The sequence below is a fragment of the Melanotaenia boesemani genome, chromosome 1 (assembly GCF_017639745.1).
Source record: "Melanotaenia boesemani isolate fMelBoe1 chromosome 1, fMelBoe1.pri, whole genome shotgun sequence".
Classification (NCBI taxonomy): domain Eukaryota; kingdom Metazoa; phylum Chordata; class Actinopteri; order Atheriniformes; family Melanotaeniidae; genus Melanotaenia; species Melanotaenia boesemani.
The window spans coordinates 32,293,584-32,314,094 of record NC_055682.1 but is presented as its reverse complement, the minus strand read 5'-3'; the positions used below and the strand labels follow the sequence as shown (position 1 = coordinate 32,314,094).

Here is a 20,511-nt window from a genome sequence, read left to right as displayed (position 1 = left end):
ACATGACTTTTTCTTCTCTGTTGAGGTGAAGGCTTTAACTACACCTTGTGAGGCCATTCAATTTAAAAGTAGCCTGTTAAAAAAAATCTTAAGTGTCGGCAGGCGCGGGTGTGATTGACAGGTGATGGAGGAGGAGCGTTCTCGCCTGGAGCACCTCGTGCACTGACTGTTGAAGCGAAGTAAGGGGACCGTAACACGCGCTCACAGCCTTAAACCCCACCAGTCAAAAATGTCATTTGCTGTCCGGAAAGCCGCTTGAACGTGTCAGGTAAGATGCTATAAATTTATTAAATGAAACGCAGTGTATTTATATTGTCACCTCACAGGCAGTATATCCACTGGCTGTTGTCACACCGCACAGGAAGAGTTTAATGTTGCTTCCCCTCAAATGAAAACGTTAAAAATGGGCAAGTACCCTACCTAAAAAGTTCACACGGGGCACAAAATTCTGATTCGGTTCGTTGTATATTGAATATATAAATTTAACGTAATTTAAAGGTAAAAAAACAAACAAATTTTACTCCGTTTTTATGAACACTTTGTTACCTGGTTTCTAATGACACCCCGACTCTGGAGAAGTTAAATTGGTGCATTTCTTTCTTACTCAAGCTAGCTAACGAGAATATTTCCTTTAACTGAGTTGAACTTCACTCCCGCTTAGTAATGATGTTAAAATCTGGAAAAGTGTCTCGCCCCAAGTTTAAAGAAGATTTGTTCGCGGATGTACAGTAGGTGGAGCAATGGCTGCATTAGGCTACTGTATAGACATTTGACCAATATAACATAAAAACTGAATATATGTTTTTTTTCTCTTGTAATCCTGTCTCAACCGGATTTTAAGTGCGGTCTGTTTTTTGTTTTTTTTTTGTTTTTTTTAACTTAGTCACAAATAAACAACTTATCACAGTTTGAGCACAATATAACACCATAAAATGTTCTTTCATAATTACTTTAATACCATTTTAAGTACCGTAAATACAATGAATTGATCTTTTTCTTAGAATGGATGTATAAGCAGATATTTTAGTGAAATCTAAATGTCCCGTCATGTGCTGTTTTGCCAGTAACCAGATGAACTTAAGTCTGAGCCAAACTCCAAAACCTCTGTATTTCTATTTCTTTGTTTAAGGATGCTGACTTTAAAGAGACCACTTATTTCAGAGTTATGAGAATGGCCTGGTTTCAACCAGAACAACGTGGACCCGCTAACAACCTTTGGATGCAGATCTGGGAGATGTCACAAGGGCTTGGATATAACAGTTATACCACTGGACCTCACAGCACGTCGAGCCTGAACGCGATCGTCAACGGGGCGTCGGGAGCCGTCCTCACTAGCAAAAACGGAGCGCTTGACTCAAACATCGGTTGTGGAGAAGTCAAGACTCAGGGGATGTCTGCCTCAACGGGCGACGGAGAAGTAACAGAGCAGCGGGACTTTATACCACTGGACTCAAACAGCAACCACAACAACCGAGCCCCTGGGAGGGGTGGTGTCGGCGGAGGGGGGCAGCAGCAAGGCAGCGGGGTCGCTGTGCTGTGGAAGGGACTCTCGGACGGACACTCCAACAAAAGAAAAAGAGACAATAAAGCTAGCACTTTCGGATTCAATTGCAGCCTCTTGAACAGTGGCGGGGACTCCAACACGGGAGGATATGAAGGTTACACGGGCACGCCTTGGAAAGTCAGGAACTACTCGGAAGGAGTTGTCGGGTAAGAGAGTTATTAAAGTCAATAAAATTGGCAGTGTTATTTTAAAGATCTGCGCCCGGTAGAGGCGATAACCTTGCTGCACACAGTGAAAGCCCCCGTAAATAACTTTTATTGCACCAGGTACACAGCAAACCTCACATTGGAAACCTCACCAGTGAGACTGAATGTTTGAAGACAACGAGTGTGAACTAACAATGGTCCTAATGTTATGACTTGCATTTAAACACGTAAATATGGCAAGCCAAAGGGGCAATAATTCGCGACTTTATTGGCGCGTTTGTAATAAAACGGCGTTAAATACGCCGTGTTGTGGTAAAAAAAAAAAAAACGTTAAAAGCGCCGTTTTATGCGGCAACAAACGGCGTAAAATACGCCGTTTCTTAAAGCCTCGGCAAACGCCAAAAAATACGATGTTTTTAGTGGTCATTAAACGCTCCTTTTTGCGGCGTTGAATGAACGGAGGAAAAAGCGCCGTTTTGTTGTATTATAATTATCCCAGCCCCTTTTTTTGTACAGCCAGTAAAATTGAACCATGATCATCCAATCAGTAAAGAATAAGAGCAGACCACTCCAGCTCATCGCTGATCTCTGCTGAAGGATTGTCTGCATTGTTCCAGTAACCCTGTGGACTGCTCCTGTGCTTACATCTCCAACCATATTCAAATGCACTGCCAGGATATAGATTCAGTTATTGATCAAATTTGTCTTATTTTTTCGAAAGAAAGAAAGGAAATTCTTTCTTCACAGATGTCGACATACATACATTATTGTCTGAAACCACACACTGAGCACCCTATTGATTGCAATGAGACAGACTAAATTAATAGTGTCTATATTTAATATTATAGATAATAAAGTGTATTTACTACTATATTTACTATAGTATATTGTACTTAAAGAAGAACAACATAAAAGATAAGATAAAACCTTATTAATCCCACAACAGCTAAATTTGTGTGTTATTAACTCAACTACAGTAAAATAGAGGGAGAAAAGCAGATAAAAGAAAATACAAATAATAAATACAAGTGCAATAGAATGAAAACTATATACTATAGTAACTGGTGTTCTATGTACAAGCATCTCTCTCTCTCTCTATATATATATATATATATATATCCATACATACACCACCTGCTGGTGGTGGTGGTGTTAAGCTAATAGCCCAGCCATGTTTCACAAGATTGTATATGAACCTTACCTTTTACTTCTTTGGAGTATTTCACCTAAATAGTTGGCAGTCCAACTAATTTATTGCAATACTTTTGTGTTAAAGGGACTGTAGGATGGTTTTCTGTGTTTTCTAGGTCAGATGGAGTTTTAAAACCATATCACATCATCCAAATCTTAAAATGAAAAACCAACTTAATTTTATTTTTTAGCATTTTACTGGAGTATGAACCCGATATATCCAGGAACTTTGAACTCTTGCTTGTAATGATGTTTTTATTATATTTATTTATATATTTTTGGCCACTATCATATCATAGTTTCTCAGTGCAGTTAGCCCCAACTAGTAAATACACCAACTTGGTCCTTTCCAGGCAGACTGCAGCTGTTCTCCAGGCTAAACAAGCAGGTGTTGTCTATCAGGACCAGGATCCACCTGGATAGGGTTAAACAAGCAGCCTACAACAGCCAGGAGCTGACCTGAATACTGCTTGTCACCTGCAGCTCCAAGCCACCTCTCTCTGCATTCTGCACGAAATTAAGTGGCAATTTTTTTGTTGTGAAAGAAGCTAAAGGAGCTAATAGTATTTTGTGTTGATGCATTTATTTAGTGGGCAGCCAACTATGTAACTGTTGTCCCAGTTACCTGTTTCTCCATATCTCTCTCTTTCTTTTCTCCCTTCAATGCGTTCAGTAAACCCAACATCGCTGGTCTGTGGTTCTTCTTCTTCTTTATATTTTTTGGTGGTTGGCAAAAACAAATTGGTGCATTACTACCACCAAATGTTCTAGAGTGTGGACACCAAGCGGCAACCTCCAGCGGTAAAATGTGTGAAACTTATGCGGAGGTGCAAAAAATTGCAGTTCATCCGTCATCCACTAGGTGGCTCCAAAACAGACTCAATCCCCATAGACTCCCATGTTTAAAAAGACCAACTTTACAGCAGAAATAAACATATTTAAGGCCTGGTACAAAAAATATTTTAGGATTAATGGATCAAGTTTACCTTCATGGCAACTGTGAGGGGGATGAATTTTTTCTAACTCATCCGAATTTACCAGTTCATGCAGTGCAAACAGAAATGCTTCATCTTGCCATTGTGGCTGCCACACCAAATGAAAAGCATTGAAAATGAACCAAAGAGATTACAGCAGCAGTTTCATATTTCATAGTAAAAGACCCTTGTGGTTAGTAGGGATGCACCAATGCATTTTTTTCAAACCGAGTACCAGTACTTACATTTAAGTGTTTGCAGATACCGGGTACTGATATAAGTACTAATAAATCCTGTTACAGTTCACTGGTAAGAAGTGTGGACCAGAACGCCAGATGTGATGACTGAGTGATTGTTGTGTGATTTATCAAAATGGGCTGTCCTCTAAATTCAAAGCTTGAAAACTGTCAGAATCTTCAAGCATGAAGAGGATAAAATGGTTTTTGGTGGATTATGTTCACAGCTGTGACAAGGCACATATATGTCCAAAATCAGCTTCTCTTGCTCAGGTAATGCTAAATTTGGATTTTTAAAATGGCACCCATAATAACTTTTTTTTTCTTGACACCTGTTGATTAAGATTAATTAATCTCTTTGCATTAATGTGTTAATTTTGACAGCCATAGTTTTTTCACATTAGTATCGAGTTCTGAAGTATTAGAACACTTAGAATGCCAAGTACGAGTACACGCACATAGTACCGGACTGATACCCAATACTAGTATCTATACGTGCATTATAATATTTATTATATGTATTTTTTTAATTGAACCATTAACAAACACTTTATAAAAATAGAAATCAATCAGTGTAGGAAATAATATTTTTTTTGCCATATCACTCAGCCCAGCCATCACCATTTGCCCACCTATTCAGCATGCCTCTAGTACTTAAACCAGTGAGGAGACATTTCTCTCATTTTCTGGAGGTTATGATGGGTAAAAAACTAATCTAAAGGTACCCAAGATTAAATGAGTTGGAATAATCATAACACTTTAAGAACTTGTGACCCAGTAAACCACAAAGGTTATAGAATTTTAAGACACAGATTTTGCTCTTTGGGGTGTAATCCAAGGAACAGCTGTTAGGTTAGTCGTTTCCAGTTCTGTGTTTGTTAGGGCAAACGTGGCACTATTGCTTGGCCTGCTCTTGCCGAGTCCACTTTTTCTTATTGACATTATGTCGGTACACAGCAGAGGTTCCTGTTTTTGTTTTTACATAGCCTATTTTAGTGTGTGATCTTCTTAAGAGACTTAATTTGCCTTAAGATGCTTACTGATACATAGATTCATTTCTTTGGAGCTTCCTACCACAGTAGGTCTCAAAAAGGGCAGGCCACAAAAAGTTAACATAATCCTGAGCATCCTTATGTGATTAGAAGTAATTATTTTTAAATAACTTTTTAAATAAGGAATGTGAAACTCCCAGAATAATGTCATTACTTGCAGTAGCTGAGGCTTTGCGTGTTTATTATACCAGTAAAAAGACATGTCCTGTCAGTGTGAATTTGTGTCTGCCATCTGTATCCCTCACAGTGGCTGTTGGCATCCAGTCCCTTGGCATTACATATTGTGCCTTTTTGTGCTGCTCACAGAGATTGCTAGCACAAACAGTAAGAACAATAAGGATGCCTCTGGTTTAGGCTGAAGTCAGTATGTCATGGATTTTGGGAGAATTACAGTATCCTGTTAAAGAGATAAATTCTTGCTTTGTGTTAATGTCCCCTGCTGTCTGTATTTCCACATGCCTCCACCCCTGTCACAAACCATTTTTTCTTCTTTGCAGGTTACATGAGGAGATCAAGGATTTCTACGAGTATATCTCCCCTCGGCCAGAGGAGGAGAAGATGAGACTGGAGGTGGTGGAAAGAATCAAGGGGGTCATCCATGATCTTTGGCCCAGTGCTGAGGTACACAGAATCCATACATCCTTAGGTTTGATTTTTACATATGCCACCGATAATCAGGATGAGAAACGCCCTCAGTTTCCTGCCTTAAATTAATCATAAAAGTGAAAATACTCTGTAAATTTTAAGCATGTTGTACATTGGCCATGCTGGTCAGTGATATCTGTAGTTTACAACCCTCAATAACCACAGTTAGTTTACAATGCCATCAAGCTTAATGCGCTATCAGGCCTATGGTAGGAAAGTTCAGCCTGTAATTAGGCATCCTCTTGTTCTTTATCTTCCTGCAGCAAAGTACTGTTTGCGTCATGTTATCATTTGCCACCTCAGGCATTATTGCACCCACTGACTTTGCTCCTACTGATAGAGCAGTGAGCTTCAAAATGTGTCTGCTCGGAGCTTAGCAGGGCCTAAATTAAGGGGCACAATACCTTTCCAATCCTGGCCAGCTTTATTTTTTCCTCACTTCATTGGGAGCAGGGGCAATGTGGTGCTCTAGTCAGTATGACGCTAGTTTAACAAACCATGCAAAGACGTCTACTAGACTCTCCACTGGCTGTTTCCACAACAAATGGTAGTTTTTACCAGGCATTAATGGAAACATTACTGCAGAGACTGCATTGAAAGTGCAAAAGCAAGTCTGTCATATTTCAGCAAATATGTTGAAGACCTCTGTCAATGAATGACTACAAGAGCCACACACCAAGTTAAAGTTTGACTAGAGTGTCAAAATTAGACAAAACACAGCTAACCTTCATTACACCTGCAGCTACTTCAGCCTTTGCAGAAATCGTCAGGGATCCATTCATTCACAAACAAGGTTCTACAATCAGCTTATCCTGGGACACACGACTGGGCTGTAAACTAGTTTCTACTACTGAGCGATGCAGGATATGGGGAAGAGGTTTAACAGAGTAAAACGAGGGTCAAGGTTTTAGTCTTTTTGTGCACTGCTGTGGGGAAGCATAAAAGGGAAGGTGGAGGATATTTTAGTCCCCTTAGTACCCCTGCACATTAGGGGATCAGTGGCTTAAGAGCTGTTTTGTCGTAAACATCCTGCCAGTTTTGATTATCACACCAGTGGGACATGAAACAAAGAGCATTATGTAACCTGAGTGGCTTTAGAGTATTCACATTACAAGCTGCTTAGACTTGTAATCCTGAAAGTTTTTTTTTGTGACTCACCTGTGTTTTATTTGGACTTGTCAGTAAATCAAAACCATGTAAATCTGTGCAATAATACAGGTACTTGTGCCAGTTGACAAACAGGTTTTTGTGGAAAAGAAGTGTAGTTCAGGAAGATCAAAGAAAATTACCTCCGTGTACTTGGTGACAGCCTGTATTGTAGCCTGCCAGAAAATAGTTTTCTAAGTGTGTATGATATTTAGGATGCGTGATGATTAATTTCTCCAGTGTGGGAAGTTTTTGTTTGAATGAACATATTTCTTAAACTAAAAGCTAAATCTTTTCTATGTCGTCACTGCTTCTTCCTTTGATCTCTCCAGGTCCAAGTGTTTGGGAGCTTCAGTACTGGTCTTTATCTGCCAACAAGGTGAGCTTTGTGTTTTTTCTAAACTAGCCTCAAGATTCAAACATGTAAATTCTTTTTTAACTATGCCAAGCTGTGACTGCAAGCTGGGTTCTTACCAAAAACACTTAATTTGCTCAGTGTTTCCCACAAATAAGACTCTATTTGGAGCACCTCTAAATGGGATTGGAAGTTAAAACTGATTTAGCTACATTTGCATTTAAGAAAATTGGGAGCCAGAGAATGTCCTACTTTTCCTGTCATCTATTAATTTATGTTGTTCTTTAGCTCCACTGCGTTTTACTCAGCACTTGTTGGTCAGACTAGCTGCTATACCTGTGGTTTAAGTATGACCCCTTATTCAGCCCTTTTATGGTTAATACATCAATACAACATCTTCCTTCCCAGCTGCAGATATGAGGAAGAAACCTTGTGATTGTGAGGCAATGATAGTCCTAGAGGCCCATTTTCTCTAGAAAGTATCTAAGCTTTGTCCAGAATGTTGAAAGATTTGTTTGTTTAATGTTTTTTTTGTCAGTATTAGTTTTATAGTTCAAATATACAAGTACTTCATGCTTTCTATTTCTACTTATCCTCTGTTATCTTTCTCCTCTCATTTCACTCTTAAATGAAGACATGGAACTGCTGATTTATCTCTCATATTAAAAGAGGGCTGCTTTACTGTATATAGTCCTGAACTGACTGATGTGCAGCTGGAGATTTAAATGTAAGGTGTTTAGTTAGTAGTGTATATATGCTCTCTTTTATTTGAATGGTTAAATTTAGCTAATGTTCTCTATGGGACATCAGCATTTTGCTTAGTGAGGAAAGGGTAGCGGTGGTCTTGCTTGTTAAAAGAATGAACATACGTGTTATTTCTCTTTACCCACCAGTGACATAGACTTGGTAGTTTTTGGGAAATGGGAGACACTCCCACTCTGGACGTTGGAAGAGGCCCTCCGGAAGAGAAACGTTGCAGATGAGAATTCCATCAAGGTTTTGGATAAAGCGACGGTGAGACTGAACTCCCAGAAAAATCCACTTCTTTCTTGTTTATTAGTTTTATTACTATGTATAATATATAATTTAACATTCGATTTGATGAAAGGTCTTGGATTAGCTTATTTAACATTTTTTTCATTTGATTTATTTGAGCAAATATTTGCAATATCTTTGGAAAAACAAGTCTGAAAACATCCACCAGGGATTTTTTTTTAAATGACTCATATTCTTTTGAGAGTTATAGTCAGGTTAATTATGATGCTAGTCTGTTAATCACATAAATACAAAGTTTTGGGATAGCTCCAAATCTCTGATCCTTCAGCTTAGTGTGCTGCCCTTTATTCGGTCATGTGTGCAGACATGTACATCAAAGAATCACCACCATTCAACTTATTATGCCTCAAGTAATTTCCTGTAATCTGCTGTTGGTAACAGTACAAATACAAAACAAACTACGGATATGGATATATAAAATATGCAATTATTTTGTTGCAGGGATTTTTAAGAAGAATTAACATCTAAAATCTTAACTCAGATATTGCTGCTGTTCATGTGTGGCTGCATCTTTCATGTTTAAATTAGATATGGCTTGAGTTGTGGATGCAAATGTACATGTAAGTGTTTTTAAGCAGTGTTAGAAGCTGAGTGATTTCTTTTTTTGTGGATCTTGTGCATTCAGGTTCCCATCATTAAACTTACTGACTCCTTCACTGAGGTGAAAGTGGACATCAGCTTCAACGTGAAAAGTGGGGTTGAAGCTTCTGGGCTCATCAAGAAATTCAAAGAGGTACGGTTTTCAGTGAAGGGGCTCCACTCCACACTTTTTATCCATCCCGCATTAGTTACAGCTGTTCTCTGAAATGAAAATCATCACTCTGCTCGCTCTGTGTCATAGGGACCTATGACCCACAAAAATTTTTCCAACCAGTATGGGCATCATAAATTGTCAGTTTCCTCTAAAGACTACCATTGGCTTTCCAACAAGTTGTGAAATGTGTGAAGACTCTTGTAATATAGGAATCTTATAAAACAACCAAGATTATTGATGTCTTAAAGCATACACTCGTAGACATCTAGCATTTATAAAATCCAACAGTATAGGGTTTAATTAAAGAAAAAAATCTAATGTAACTTGCATGGCCTATTAATAACAATAATTTAATAACACATTTTGAGTCTTATTGCTAAACAATGACAGCAACATTAACCAAACAGCATTGTGCAAAACTCTTAAGACACCTGTCATTTCTTCAGAAGTTGTCAGGAAAATGTGGTTATAAACCAAGTTGTTCATCATGTGTAGATTAAAAAAAACAAACAAATGGATTAATCCTATAAGTTAGATGTCATTTTAATAATAGTTCAGTGTTTTATACAGTTTAAAAAACCAAAATATTTCTCACCAAGTAGTCAGGTTAAAAAACAAAATACAACAAAAAGAGCAGGATGGAAAATGTGGGGGTAAAAAAATGTACAATGTCTACAGAAAATGACAATTGTTTGTGACCATTATACAAGATTCCAAGGAAGTCTGGTGTCTTGGATACAAAATGAAAATAAGTGAGGCAAGGTTCAAGACTTCAAGGACTTGATAAATTTAAACCAGCGGTAGTAGTATGGCTTTCACTGTCTTTAGAAAATATAATGTTCTCCTTTCATTGTCCTTACTAAATCTCTTTCTCTCCTTTGTTGCTTTTCACTGTAGAAGTACCCTGTTCTGCCTTACCTGGTCTTGTTGCTGAAACAGTTCCTACTGCAGAGAGACCTCAATGAGGTTTTTACAGGTGGAATCAGCTCCTACAGTCTCTTTCTTATGGCTGTTAGTTTTCTACAGGTTAGTTTTGCATAATTAAATTTGTATATATAGGTATGCCATGTATCTCATTGAAGCTCACTGAGGCTCAAACCAGTGACCTTCTTGCTGTGAGGCTATGGTGCCACCACCACACCACGGTGCAGCCCTATACGACTGTATATGTTGTGTAAACTTATTGACATAAGCCCTGACATACAGTTGAACTAAAACTTCCAGTCACCCAATGATTGTGCATAACACGCACTAGCGATGTGGCGGCTTGCGGGTTTCCCTGCGGGTCTTGAGTCGGGTCTAGAAATTTTCATTTTGTGGGGCGGGTCATTAAATACGCCTTTGCAATGCACGTAACCTGCGATCTGCGATTTGGTGTTGCCTATTGCCAATTCCATTCTGTACTCAAGTATATTTTTCAGGCCAAATAAAATCAGCCTTCAACTGGATGTTGAATAGTGAGTAAATATGCAATATAGTGGCGGGGCGGGTTGTGAAAATTGGTTTGGTTGTGTGAGGTGGGTTGGGGTGGGCAAGATTACTTATATATGCGGGACCCACGGGTTGGAAAAACCCTGACCCGCGCATCATTAATACACACTGCTCTATTTTGCTGGTTTTTAGCTTCACTATCGAGAGGATGTGTGTGGTCCCAACATCAACATTGGCGTGCTGCTTATCGAATTCTTCGAACTCTACGGCCGCCATTTCAACTACCTGAAAACAGGCATCAGGATAAAAGATGGCGGTTGCTATGTTGCCAAAGACGATGTTCAGAAGACCATGATGGATGGATACAGGCCTTCTATGCTCTACATTGAAGACCCACTGCAGCCAGGTAAGACAATAGATGGAAAGCTTGAATTTCCTCACCACATATTTGAATAGCACCTACTGACACGTCATTGCTGCTTTGTGTCCAACAGACAACGATGTTGGCAGGAGTTCATATGGTGCCATGCAGGTGAAGCAGGCATTTGACTACGCCTACGTTGTCCTTAGCCATGCTGTGTCACCCATCGCCAAGTACTATCCCAACAATGAGACTGAGAGGTAAGGAGTTCAGGAAAGTTTTATATTATTTTCCCAGATAAGCCACGACAAGTCTATTTGTGTAGCACATTTCGTGTACAAGACAATTTAAAGTGCTTTAAATAAAACATTAAAAGCATTCCAGCAAGGCACACAGGCATTACAAGTACATAAAAAACATGAAGAGAAACAGTGATATTAAGACATAATTGAAAGGGTGTGCAAAAATCATAATAAAAGCATAATAAAATAACTAAATTAAAAAGAATAAAGTAGTTGGACTCTGAGCTAAATTTTAACAGCCATATTAAAGCAATAACCAAATCAGCCTTTCACCGCCTGTAGAATACATCTAGAAAAAGGCGACTGATGGCTCTACATGATTTGAAAAACTTGTTCAAGCATTTGTTTTCAGTAGACTGTAGTGGTGTTTTTACAGGCCCCTCTAAAAAATCACTTATGCTGGGTTCACACCAAACGATCTTCACGGTCACAGACTAAAAATGGAAGTCTTTAGGAAATCTTAGGAGTTTTGCTGGAGTCACAGCGCGCTCCCGTCATCTCGTCGTTAGGTGTGAGCTGGTAATCTGCGCTGTTCAACGTCAGTCTTTCTCCAGTCTTGGATCTGCGACAATTTCTAACATGTTAGATATTATCGCAAGTCGCAGTGACGAAACACGATCAACAACCAATAGATGAGCTCTGACAAAAGCAGAAACAGGAATCCCGACATTCAGACCACCGGCAAAAAAGGACGGGGAAAAAAAAAAAAAAAAAGACGAACAAGAAGCGGTGATGAAACGTCGTCGGTGGACCGTCCAGAAAGAGGAGCGGGTGGTTATTAGAAGTAAATGTCTGCTGTGGATCATTTATGTGTTACAGTATAATGATCTAACAAATAAGAGAATAAAAACTCATTCATCCCTCCAGATTCTGATGAGTCGGTGTAACACCTGGTGGAGATGCAAAGCCACACTTAATGTAATTCCCTCCTGGAGGGAAACTCTCCCCTTGCTTGCTTTACTGTGTGCAGATCAGCCCTGTTCCATATCAACTGTCCAACATGTCACAAAAAATGCTAAAAGAATCTAGTTGCAGTCTTGTAATTTGTGACCCTATAGATTCACAGTCTTTGTCAAATCTCAGTCTGAGACTAGGCTGAGACTTAAGACTCTAAACATTGGTCTTTAGATGTGAGCTGGTAGTCTTTCAGAGTCTTGTGCAAATCTTTTAAAAGTCTTCTGGTGTAAGCCCAGCCTGAGAAAACAGCAACTAATCCAGAATGCTGCTGCTTGTGTTCAGGAACATATCCATCTCCTGACAACCAGAGGGTTCCTGTGCGCCAAATAATTGATTTTTAAAAGTCTTAATCTCCACTAGCAGCTTGTTCCACCTGTTTGCAGCTTAAAAGCTAAATGCTGCTTCTCTATGTTCAGTCTGGACTAGCTGTAACCTAGCTGACCTCAGTCCTTGGATCTAAAAGCCCTGCTAGGTTTATATTCTCTGAACATATCACAGGTGTATTCTGGGCCTAAACCGTTCTGGAATTGGACATTAGTAGGATTTAAAATCTATTACGTGACTAGCTGGAAGCCAGTATAAAGATGTTAGAACTGGTGTTCTGCTTTTAGATCTCTTAGTCCTGGTCAAAACTGCAGCTGTTTAATGCTCCTTTTGGGAAGCCCTGTCAAAAGACCATTACAGTACTCCAGTTTACTGAGTATATATTTGTATGTCGAGACTAAAATAACTCAAATTTCTGTTTCCTTCCTCAGTATACTTGGCCGGATAATCCGGGTGACTCAAGAAGTGGATGAGTACAGAGAATGGATCCGAAAGAACTGGGGAAGCCCATCTCAAAATGATCCATCTCTCAACAGTAAGTTCAGGTTTTCCTTAAACTTGAATATTGTGGCTGCAACAAATGCTTCAGCAGTCTGACCTCATGTGAACTGACTGAGCTCACATTGGTCTCTTCTCTGCGTCTGTAGGAAATGACGTCAAATTGTTTGAATCAAAGCAGCTCGATGAGTGCAACAACAACGTTCCAGATGATGATGATGTTGTTGTGGTTCTGCCACCATGCAAGACAGCCAAGCAGCAGTCTGCTCGGGGCTCCAGTTCTCACAGAGAAAAGACCTCTGTGGCCAATAATATCCGTGCACAGAATCATACCACCAGCACTCCATCTACAAGCAACAAAGGAGGAAAGGTATACTCACTTTTACTTTAAAAATACACACATCAATAAAAACTGTCAGTGCAACATGGAAAAAACTGAACTGCATGGGAATTGTACTTTATTATGAAGTGTGAATGATAAAAGTCCTGTGAAAGCAAACAATTCACGATTGTGTTTTTGTTCTCTGATTTCAGGCCAGGATGTCTCGTTCCCACCATAAGAGTGGTCACCACGGGCAACAGAACTCCTCCAGCACCAAAAGTCACCCGAACAACAAACCACACCACCAGGGAAACAGCAAGAAGAGGAAAAACGTGCGAGACCCTGCACAAGAAGATCTCTGCAGATAGGGCTTACTTTACCCACCCACACCCCCGCCTCCCCACCCTACACCAACCCCTGTCCTTGTCTGCACCTGACTGACTGTCCTGTCCCACTTCTGCTGCCAGACTCCAGCATCGGGAGGTTGTTAGTAGAATGAAAAGCTCTGCAGACACCATTTACCCCATTTTCAGGGTTACAAACAATATTTTCTAACAGAAAAAGGAATAAAAAAAAAAAGGTGTTATTGGAAATGGGGTTAATTTCTTTGACTTGGAATGAAATCACTGAGTAAATGCTCATTTGCTTCCCAGTGGCTTCTCTTATGGAGCGATATTCCTTCCCACAGCCAGCCTCTTGCGCCTCCTGCTGTACAGGAATATACAGGTTAGTTTTCTGAAATCAATCTGGAGCAACACCTGGAACTGCTGGCTGGAAAACAGAATCAAACACTTTACTGACCTCCTTAAAACTATGGGGGGGAAAAAATAAGCATAAAAAAACGAGAAGAAAAAGAAAAAAAATGCAACAAGAAAGAAAATATCTTAAATGTACAAAAACAAAAATATGTTGAGCAAAACATGTACACTTTTTTAAAGATGGCTACTTACAGATGCAATCAGTAAGAGTGGGACATAACTTATGCATGAGATTTTTCTGTTGGTTGATTTTTCTGTCGGGTGAATCTGTTTTATGTCAAGTTATACATTCTTTTTTTTTTACAAAAACAAGCATAGGCAAAAAAAAAAACAAACATAAAAAAACATACAAGTAAGAACTTGTTTCATAAGACATTTTTACAAGATATACCGATTGAAGTCATGTTAACATGCACATCACATGTTATTTGGCCGAAGCCAAGAAGCTGGTTTGGGTCCCATTGCCAACAGAAATCATCAGCATCTACTTTTACTCCTGGTTGCTCTCTGAGTGCTACAGTGTTAACATTTCGCCTAAAGTGAGCCAGAACTCTCTTTAGTGCTCCATAGATGATAGAAGAAAAAAAAAAGCTCACTCTCATTTAGTTCAGTAGCACAGCCACACCAGTGTAGAGGCTTTAAGAGTACAGGTTTGAATATATTTGTGGTGAAAATTGTTTTATTAAAAAAAATCCTACACTTGAATTGTGTCAACAATACGACTGTGGGCAATAATCTGTTTTTATTTGGTAATTTACCGACAACAGAATCATTTGTATTTGTTAAATGTATTTATTTTTTTATTAATTATATGAACATAGTATCGATGCGTGTATTATCAATATTAGAGCCCATATCTTGGAGAATATTTGAAATAGGATAGTTGCGGGGAGGTGGCATGGGGTAGGAACCAGTATATTCAGGTACAGTAAATACCATCTTTTATCCTTTTTTTCCAGGCAGTTGAGTGACCAAGTTGCTTTGGAAAATTAAAGAGACCATTTTACAAGTCCTGTTAGCATTTTATTTTAAAATGTGGCTGGTCTACTTAATCTAAAAGGGAGTTTTTTTTCTTATTTTTGCTTTTGTTTAGTTCTAATCTATAAACTGACAGCAAAGTGCTTCAAAATGTCTGTCCCCCTCTGTCATTGCAATACAACAACTAACCTGTAGATGGAGCTCTTGTTCTAAGTCTTAATCCATACAGAGTTTGGGCTTGTATACTGCATTTGGACAGTTTATTATTTATTTGTGATTGACTGTAAATGTGCTCATATCTAAACTGAATGGGCATCTGAACATGGAAAACGCGTTAAAATGAGTGCTTCCTTGGAGGGAAAACATCAAAGCACAGTTCAATGTCCCCATTCCCTCCCTCCTAAGAATCACCCACAAAGATACAAGTAGCCAGCAATAACCACCACGTTATATAATCTTCGACAACGACTACTGAGACAAGTGAAGCACACTTGAGTCCACTTGAAGCGGGTTAAATTTGGTATTAAATGTTGGGAAGAGGAAATGACGGGGACACCCCTTTCACCCACCAGTGCTACAGTTGCGGTTAAAATGCAGTATATAAGCGCAGGTCTTGTGATTGACAGAGGAGGAGAAAGGTGAATCCATTTAGCTGTGTCATCTGAATGTTCACTTACCACCTCTTTTCACAGCAGGAAGGCTTTGTACCCAACTGTACTCATATGAAACACTGTTCCTCTGCAGCAATTACAATTCATGCAATAAAAACATTACCATTTACTCTGCGTGTTGAGACGAGTTTCTGCTTTGCTGTCTGTCGACATGACTTTTTCTTCTCTGTTGAGGTGAAGGCTTTAACTACACCTTGTGAGGCCATTCAATTTAAAAGTAGCCTGTTAAAAAAAATCTTAAGTGTCGGCAGGCGCGGGTGTGATTGACAGGTGATGGAGGAGGAGCGTTCTCGCCTGGAGCACCGCGCGCACTGACTTTCGAAGCAAAGTAAGGGGACCGTAACACGCGCTCACAGCCTTAAACCCCACCAGTCAAAAATGTCATTTGCTGTCCGGAAAGCCGCTTGAACGTGTCAGGTAAGATGCTATAAATTTGTTAAATGAAACGCAGTGTATTTATATTGTCACCTCACAGGCAGTATATCCACTGGCTGTTGTCACACCGCACAGGAAGAGTTTAATGTTGCTTCCCCTCAAATGAAAACGTTAAAAATGGGCAAGTACCCTAGCTAAAAAGTTCACACGGGGCACAAAATTCCGATTCGGTTCGTTGTATATTAAATATATGAATTTAACGCAATTTAAAGGTAAAAAAAAACCCAAAACAAACAAACAAATTTTACTCCGTTTTTATGAACACTTTGTTACCTGGTTTCTAATGACACCCCGACTCTGGAGAAGTTAAATTGGTGCATTTCTTTCTTACTCAAGCTAGCTAACGAGAATATTCCCTTTAACTGAGTTGAACTTCACTCCCGCTTAGTAATGATGTTAAAATCTGGAAAGTGTCTCGCCCTAAGTTTAAAGAAGATTTGTTCGCGGATGTACAGTAGGTGGAGAAATGGCTGCATTACTGTATAGACAGTTGACCAATATAACATAAAAACTGAATATATGTTTTTTTTTCTCTTGTAATCCTGTCTCAACCGGATTTTAAGTGCGGTCTGTTTTTTGTTTTTTTTTTGTTTTTTTTAACTTAGTCACAAATAAACAACTTATCACAGTTTGAGCACAACATAACACCATAAAATGTTCTTTCATAATTACTTTAATACCATTTTAAGTGCCGTAAATACAATGAATTGATCTTGTTCTTGGAATGGATGTATAAGCAGATATTTTAGGGAAATCTAAATGTCCCGTCATGTGCTGTTTTGCCAGTAACCAGATGAACTTAAGTCTGAGCCAAACTCCAAAATCTCTGTATTTCTATTTCTTTGTTTAAGGATGCTGACTTCAAAGAGACCACGTATTTCAGAGTTATGACAAATATTAATGTCTTTGTAAAACCTCAGGGTAAAAAACAGGCTTTTTGGCAGTGGAGAAACGATAGACTGCTGTTTTCTTGAGATGCTGTCACAGTCACGTTGCGTGACATTTGGCTGCATTGTTTATGTCTGAAATTCAGCCCAGCTTGACTTAAATTGTACAGTTTGAACTTTGTCATTGTCTGTCATATTGACACTCACTCATTTCTCATTTATCCAGTTATCATTAATACTTAGTAAAACCACAGAGCTGTGGAGATGGGCCAGTGGGATGGCAGGCAGACAACATGAGTAAAAAGAGTTGAAATCATGTTCACAACAATCTGCCTTGTGTTGAAGATATGCTACTGAGTTGGCTGACTTACTTTACCCATTATTCATGTCAGTATGTCATTGTGGGTGTTGGGCCACAGTTTTATTGCTAGCTTAAAAGGTAAACACATTAAGTGCTTATTTGAAGTTGAAAGCCTGTTTTCTAAATGGACAACACTGCTGTTTGAGGTCGGTGTCAACCTCATATTGGCAATAAGCCAATCTTGTTTTTTTTTTCTTCTTTTTTGTTTTTGCATGCATACAATGCTGCAGGAAAAATAGTTGTAATCACTATGGGTGCAGAAATCCAGCCAACATGCATGATTTTAGTGGCAGAGATTATAATAGTAAGCCAGTGGAAATAACATTTGTATTTACATCTAAACTGTCCACTTAGACAGCTTTCGTTTTCATTTTTAGTTGAATGATATCTTAGTTTAACAGCTTACATACCTTTGTCATAGTACCATACCATTACATAATGTTCACCTCAGTTTAAACTAATTTTGGTATGATTGTAGCCTCTTACAAATTACATTAAAGATAAGTACTTGAGTACAAGCCAATGCCACCATTTCACTTTTACAAATTAATTGAACAATGAGCTTACTGTCAAACTGGGAACATGTAACCTTACTCGTTAAAAAACCAGAAAAAAGAAACCTTATATCTTCCCTTTGAGCACTTTCTTTACCTGAAAAAACAATGCTATACAAACAAGAAAAGATGTGACAGAAAAATCATAAGTGCTATGGATTATTGCGGTGCAAAGGAAATCCAACTGCACATTCTCAAGGCTGCAAGTGGGTGTACCAAGGCTTTTCAAACAATGAACTACACCATACCATAGCATGTTAACAGTTTCATTAGATATTTCACGTCATGCATTTATGTTACTTCTTTACAGAGTTTATTTATATTGAAAAATATGATAAAAATCAGAGGAAAAAGCCACAATAGTGAAAAATATCACTACACTGAGAGTGACTGGTTGCTAATGATCATATTTATTTCATATAACTGTATAAGAACGAGCATCGCTTTTAATATTGCATCCACAAGGAATTGTGTGATGGCATTATCTCCAGTTCTTGGGTGAAAGAATAATTCATTGCATCCTTACAGGAAGCTTTAGTGCCCCTTTTATTTGGATAGAGAGAATTTGATCACCTCTCGTATAATGGCTGCTACTTAAATCGTCCAAGTCTTTTCAGTACGTTAGAAACTTTATTCTGCAGAAAAGGCTCTTTATCATTTTCTAGGAATGACCATGTCATTTAAATATTCATTTAAAGGTGGACCTGAGATTATTCTTGCATATCATGAGATTTAGTTTCTTCTCTAGAACAGTGGTTCCCAACCTGGGGTCCTTGGACACCCAAGAGCACAAGGGATCCCTGAGGCTTTGACTGTTCAGAGCAAGTGTGATTAAAATGAAAGCCATTGCCTCACAAAGACGAGTTGAAGTTTATTTGCTCAAATATATATATATATATATATATATATATATATATATATATATATATATATATATATATATATATATATATGTATATGTGTGTGTGTGTGTGTGTTAAATGGTCAGTATTTATATAGTGCTTTTCTGTACCTGGAATGATACCCAAAGCGCTTACATCATACATCACATTCACCCATTCACACACTGATGGCGGAAGCTGCCATGCAGGGCGCCACCCCACATATATGTGTGAGTGTGTGTGTGTGTGTGTGTGTGTGTGTGTGTGTGTGTGTGTGTGTGTGTTAATATGATTCACATGGAACCAGTGTTTTGGGAACCAGAGAACACTAACTTATCACCATTTTATTATTGGGAGATGTCAGAGAAATACCACAGTGTAGATGATTTGTCCTTGTTTTGAAAAATAAATAAAATAATGAGGCTTTTTGTTGGTAACTACCTTAACTTTGTTTTTTTTATCATTGAAAAGGAGTCAGTCAGAATGCAAAATTTATGGTAAGAAGCAGCTAATGAAAGCATAAAACCAAGCATAGTTTCAACACCGGACTGGCGAGGGGTCCACATGTTTTTGGTAGTTGCATGGAGTTGGTCCTCAGGGAAAATACAGTAGTTTGGGAACCACTGCCCTGGAAAATTACAGTGGTTCTACTGATTAAAGCTGCGTGCTTAAACATACTATTGGTGTTATTTGCACTGTATACCGAATTCCTTGTTTTATGTTTGCAAAGAATGATAAAATGAAAAATTTGTAAACAAAAGGGACTGTGTGATAAATACATTGCTGCTGCAGTTTTACAGGACAAAGGTATACATGTGATATACGAATCTCATTCATTGTCCTGGACTTCATGGGCATGAATTATTCTGCTTGTGTGAGTTAGGTTTATATCATTTGGATGATTACATCACCAGTCCCTTTGTCAATTCTAGTAAATGAGAATAGGTGAAGGGTTGACCAGAAACACTATCTTTGTAATATTGATAGAACTGATCACTTTATCTCAAATTTCAGTTAAATGAATTTATGTGATGAGTATAATTAAACTGCTTTTTTCAGTGTTGAATGTTGAACAGCACATTCCTTTGGGAAATGAAAATATCCCAAAATATATGATTAAAATTGATATGACAAGTAGGTTGGTGCTAAAATTTGTGTCACGGATCAGTGGTTCAGTTCAGGGCTATGATTCCTGGCCCTGTCACACACATGTTTGCATTTTGTGTGCAGCAGTTCTGAGTTTGACATGAGTGTGATGGGAACCTTGTTGTGATTTTGTTATTGAATTAATTTTACATTTTGATGGTTCTAGATCTGTCAAGGGCTGGGCAGTGTACACATGCACACAAAGAAAAAATTAAATTCCCTAAAGAGAACTGTTTTGTTTAGAGTGATGCCAGAGTCTTTATTCCTCATCACTGTTTTGTGACAAGTCTCATAATAAGCACTGGTAGAGTTGTTTTGTGTTTCTATTTCCTCAACCAGGCCGCACAATCTGACTGTGTCAGCACTGTAGAAAAGTGGCTCCCAACATGAGGGCAGCACTCTCCGGGAGCTTTATTTTATTTTATTTTATTTTTATTTTTATTATGAACATGGTTAAAATAAGTTTTTATTTAAGAAGATTTTAAAGTTAAAGGTTATGTTTAAACAGTTTTCTCATGTTCCAGAC

The 20,511-nt window shown here is 38.5% G+C and overlaps 2 protein-coding genes across 3 annotated transcripts in view; both read left to right on the top strand.

Annotated features, from left to right (window-relative positions):
- The first annotated feature begins 141 nt into the window (after nt 1-141).
- Nucleotides 142-15,830, top strand: LOC121643666 (terminal nucleotidyltransferase 4B-like). The gene is made up of 12 exons (XM_041991210.1): nt 142-268; nt 1,130-1,710; nt 5,661-5,784; nt 7,287-7,333; nt 8,203-8,323; nt 8,991-9,098; nt 10,017-10,145; nt 10,743-10,956; nt 11,045-11,171; nt 12,926-13,029; nt 13,142-13,362; nt 13,527-15,830. The coding sequence occupies exons 2-12, from the start codon at nt 1,166-1,168 to the stop codon at nt 13,680-13,682; spliced, it is 1,896 nt and encodes a 631-aa protein (XP_041847144.1). The 5' UTR covers nt 142-268; nt 1,130-1,165; the 3' UTR covers nt 13,683-15,830.
- A 192-nt stretch (nt 15,831-16,022) lies between these two features.
- Nucleotides 16,023-20,511, top strand: part of adcy7 (adenylate cyclase 7) — a 77,993-nt gene continuing 73,504 nt past the window's right edge. Inside the window, exon 1 of one of the 2 annotated variants that reach the window (XM_041984095.1) lies at nt 16,023-16,138. The gene's annotated coding sequence lies outside the window, so the exon portion shown is untranslated. The remainder of the gene's footprint in view (nt 16,139-20,511) is intronic. The other variant, XM_041984109.1, reaches the window with a different exon arrangement.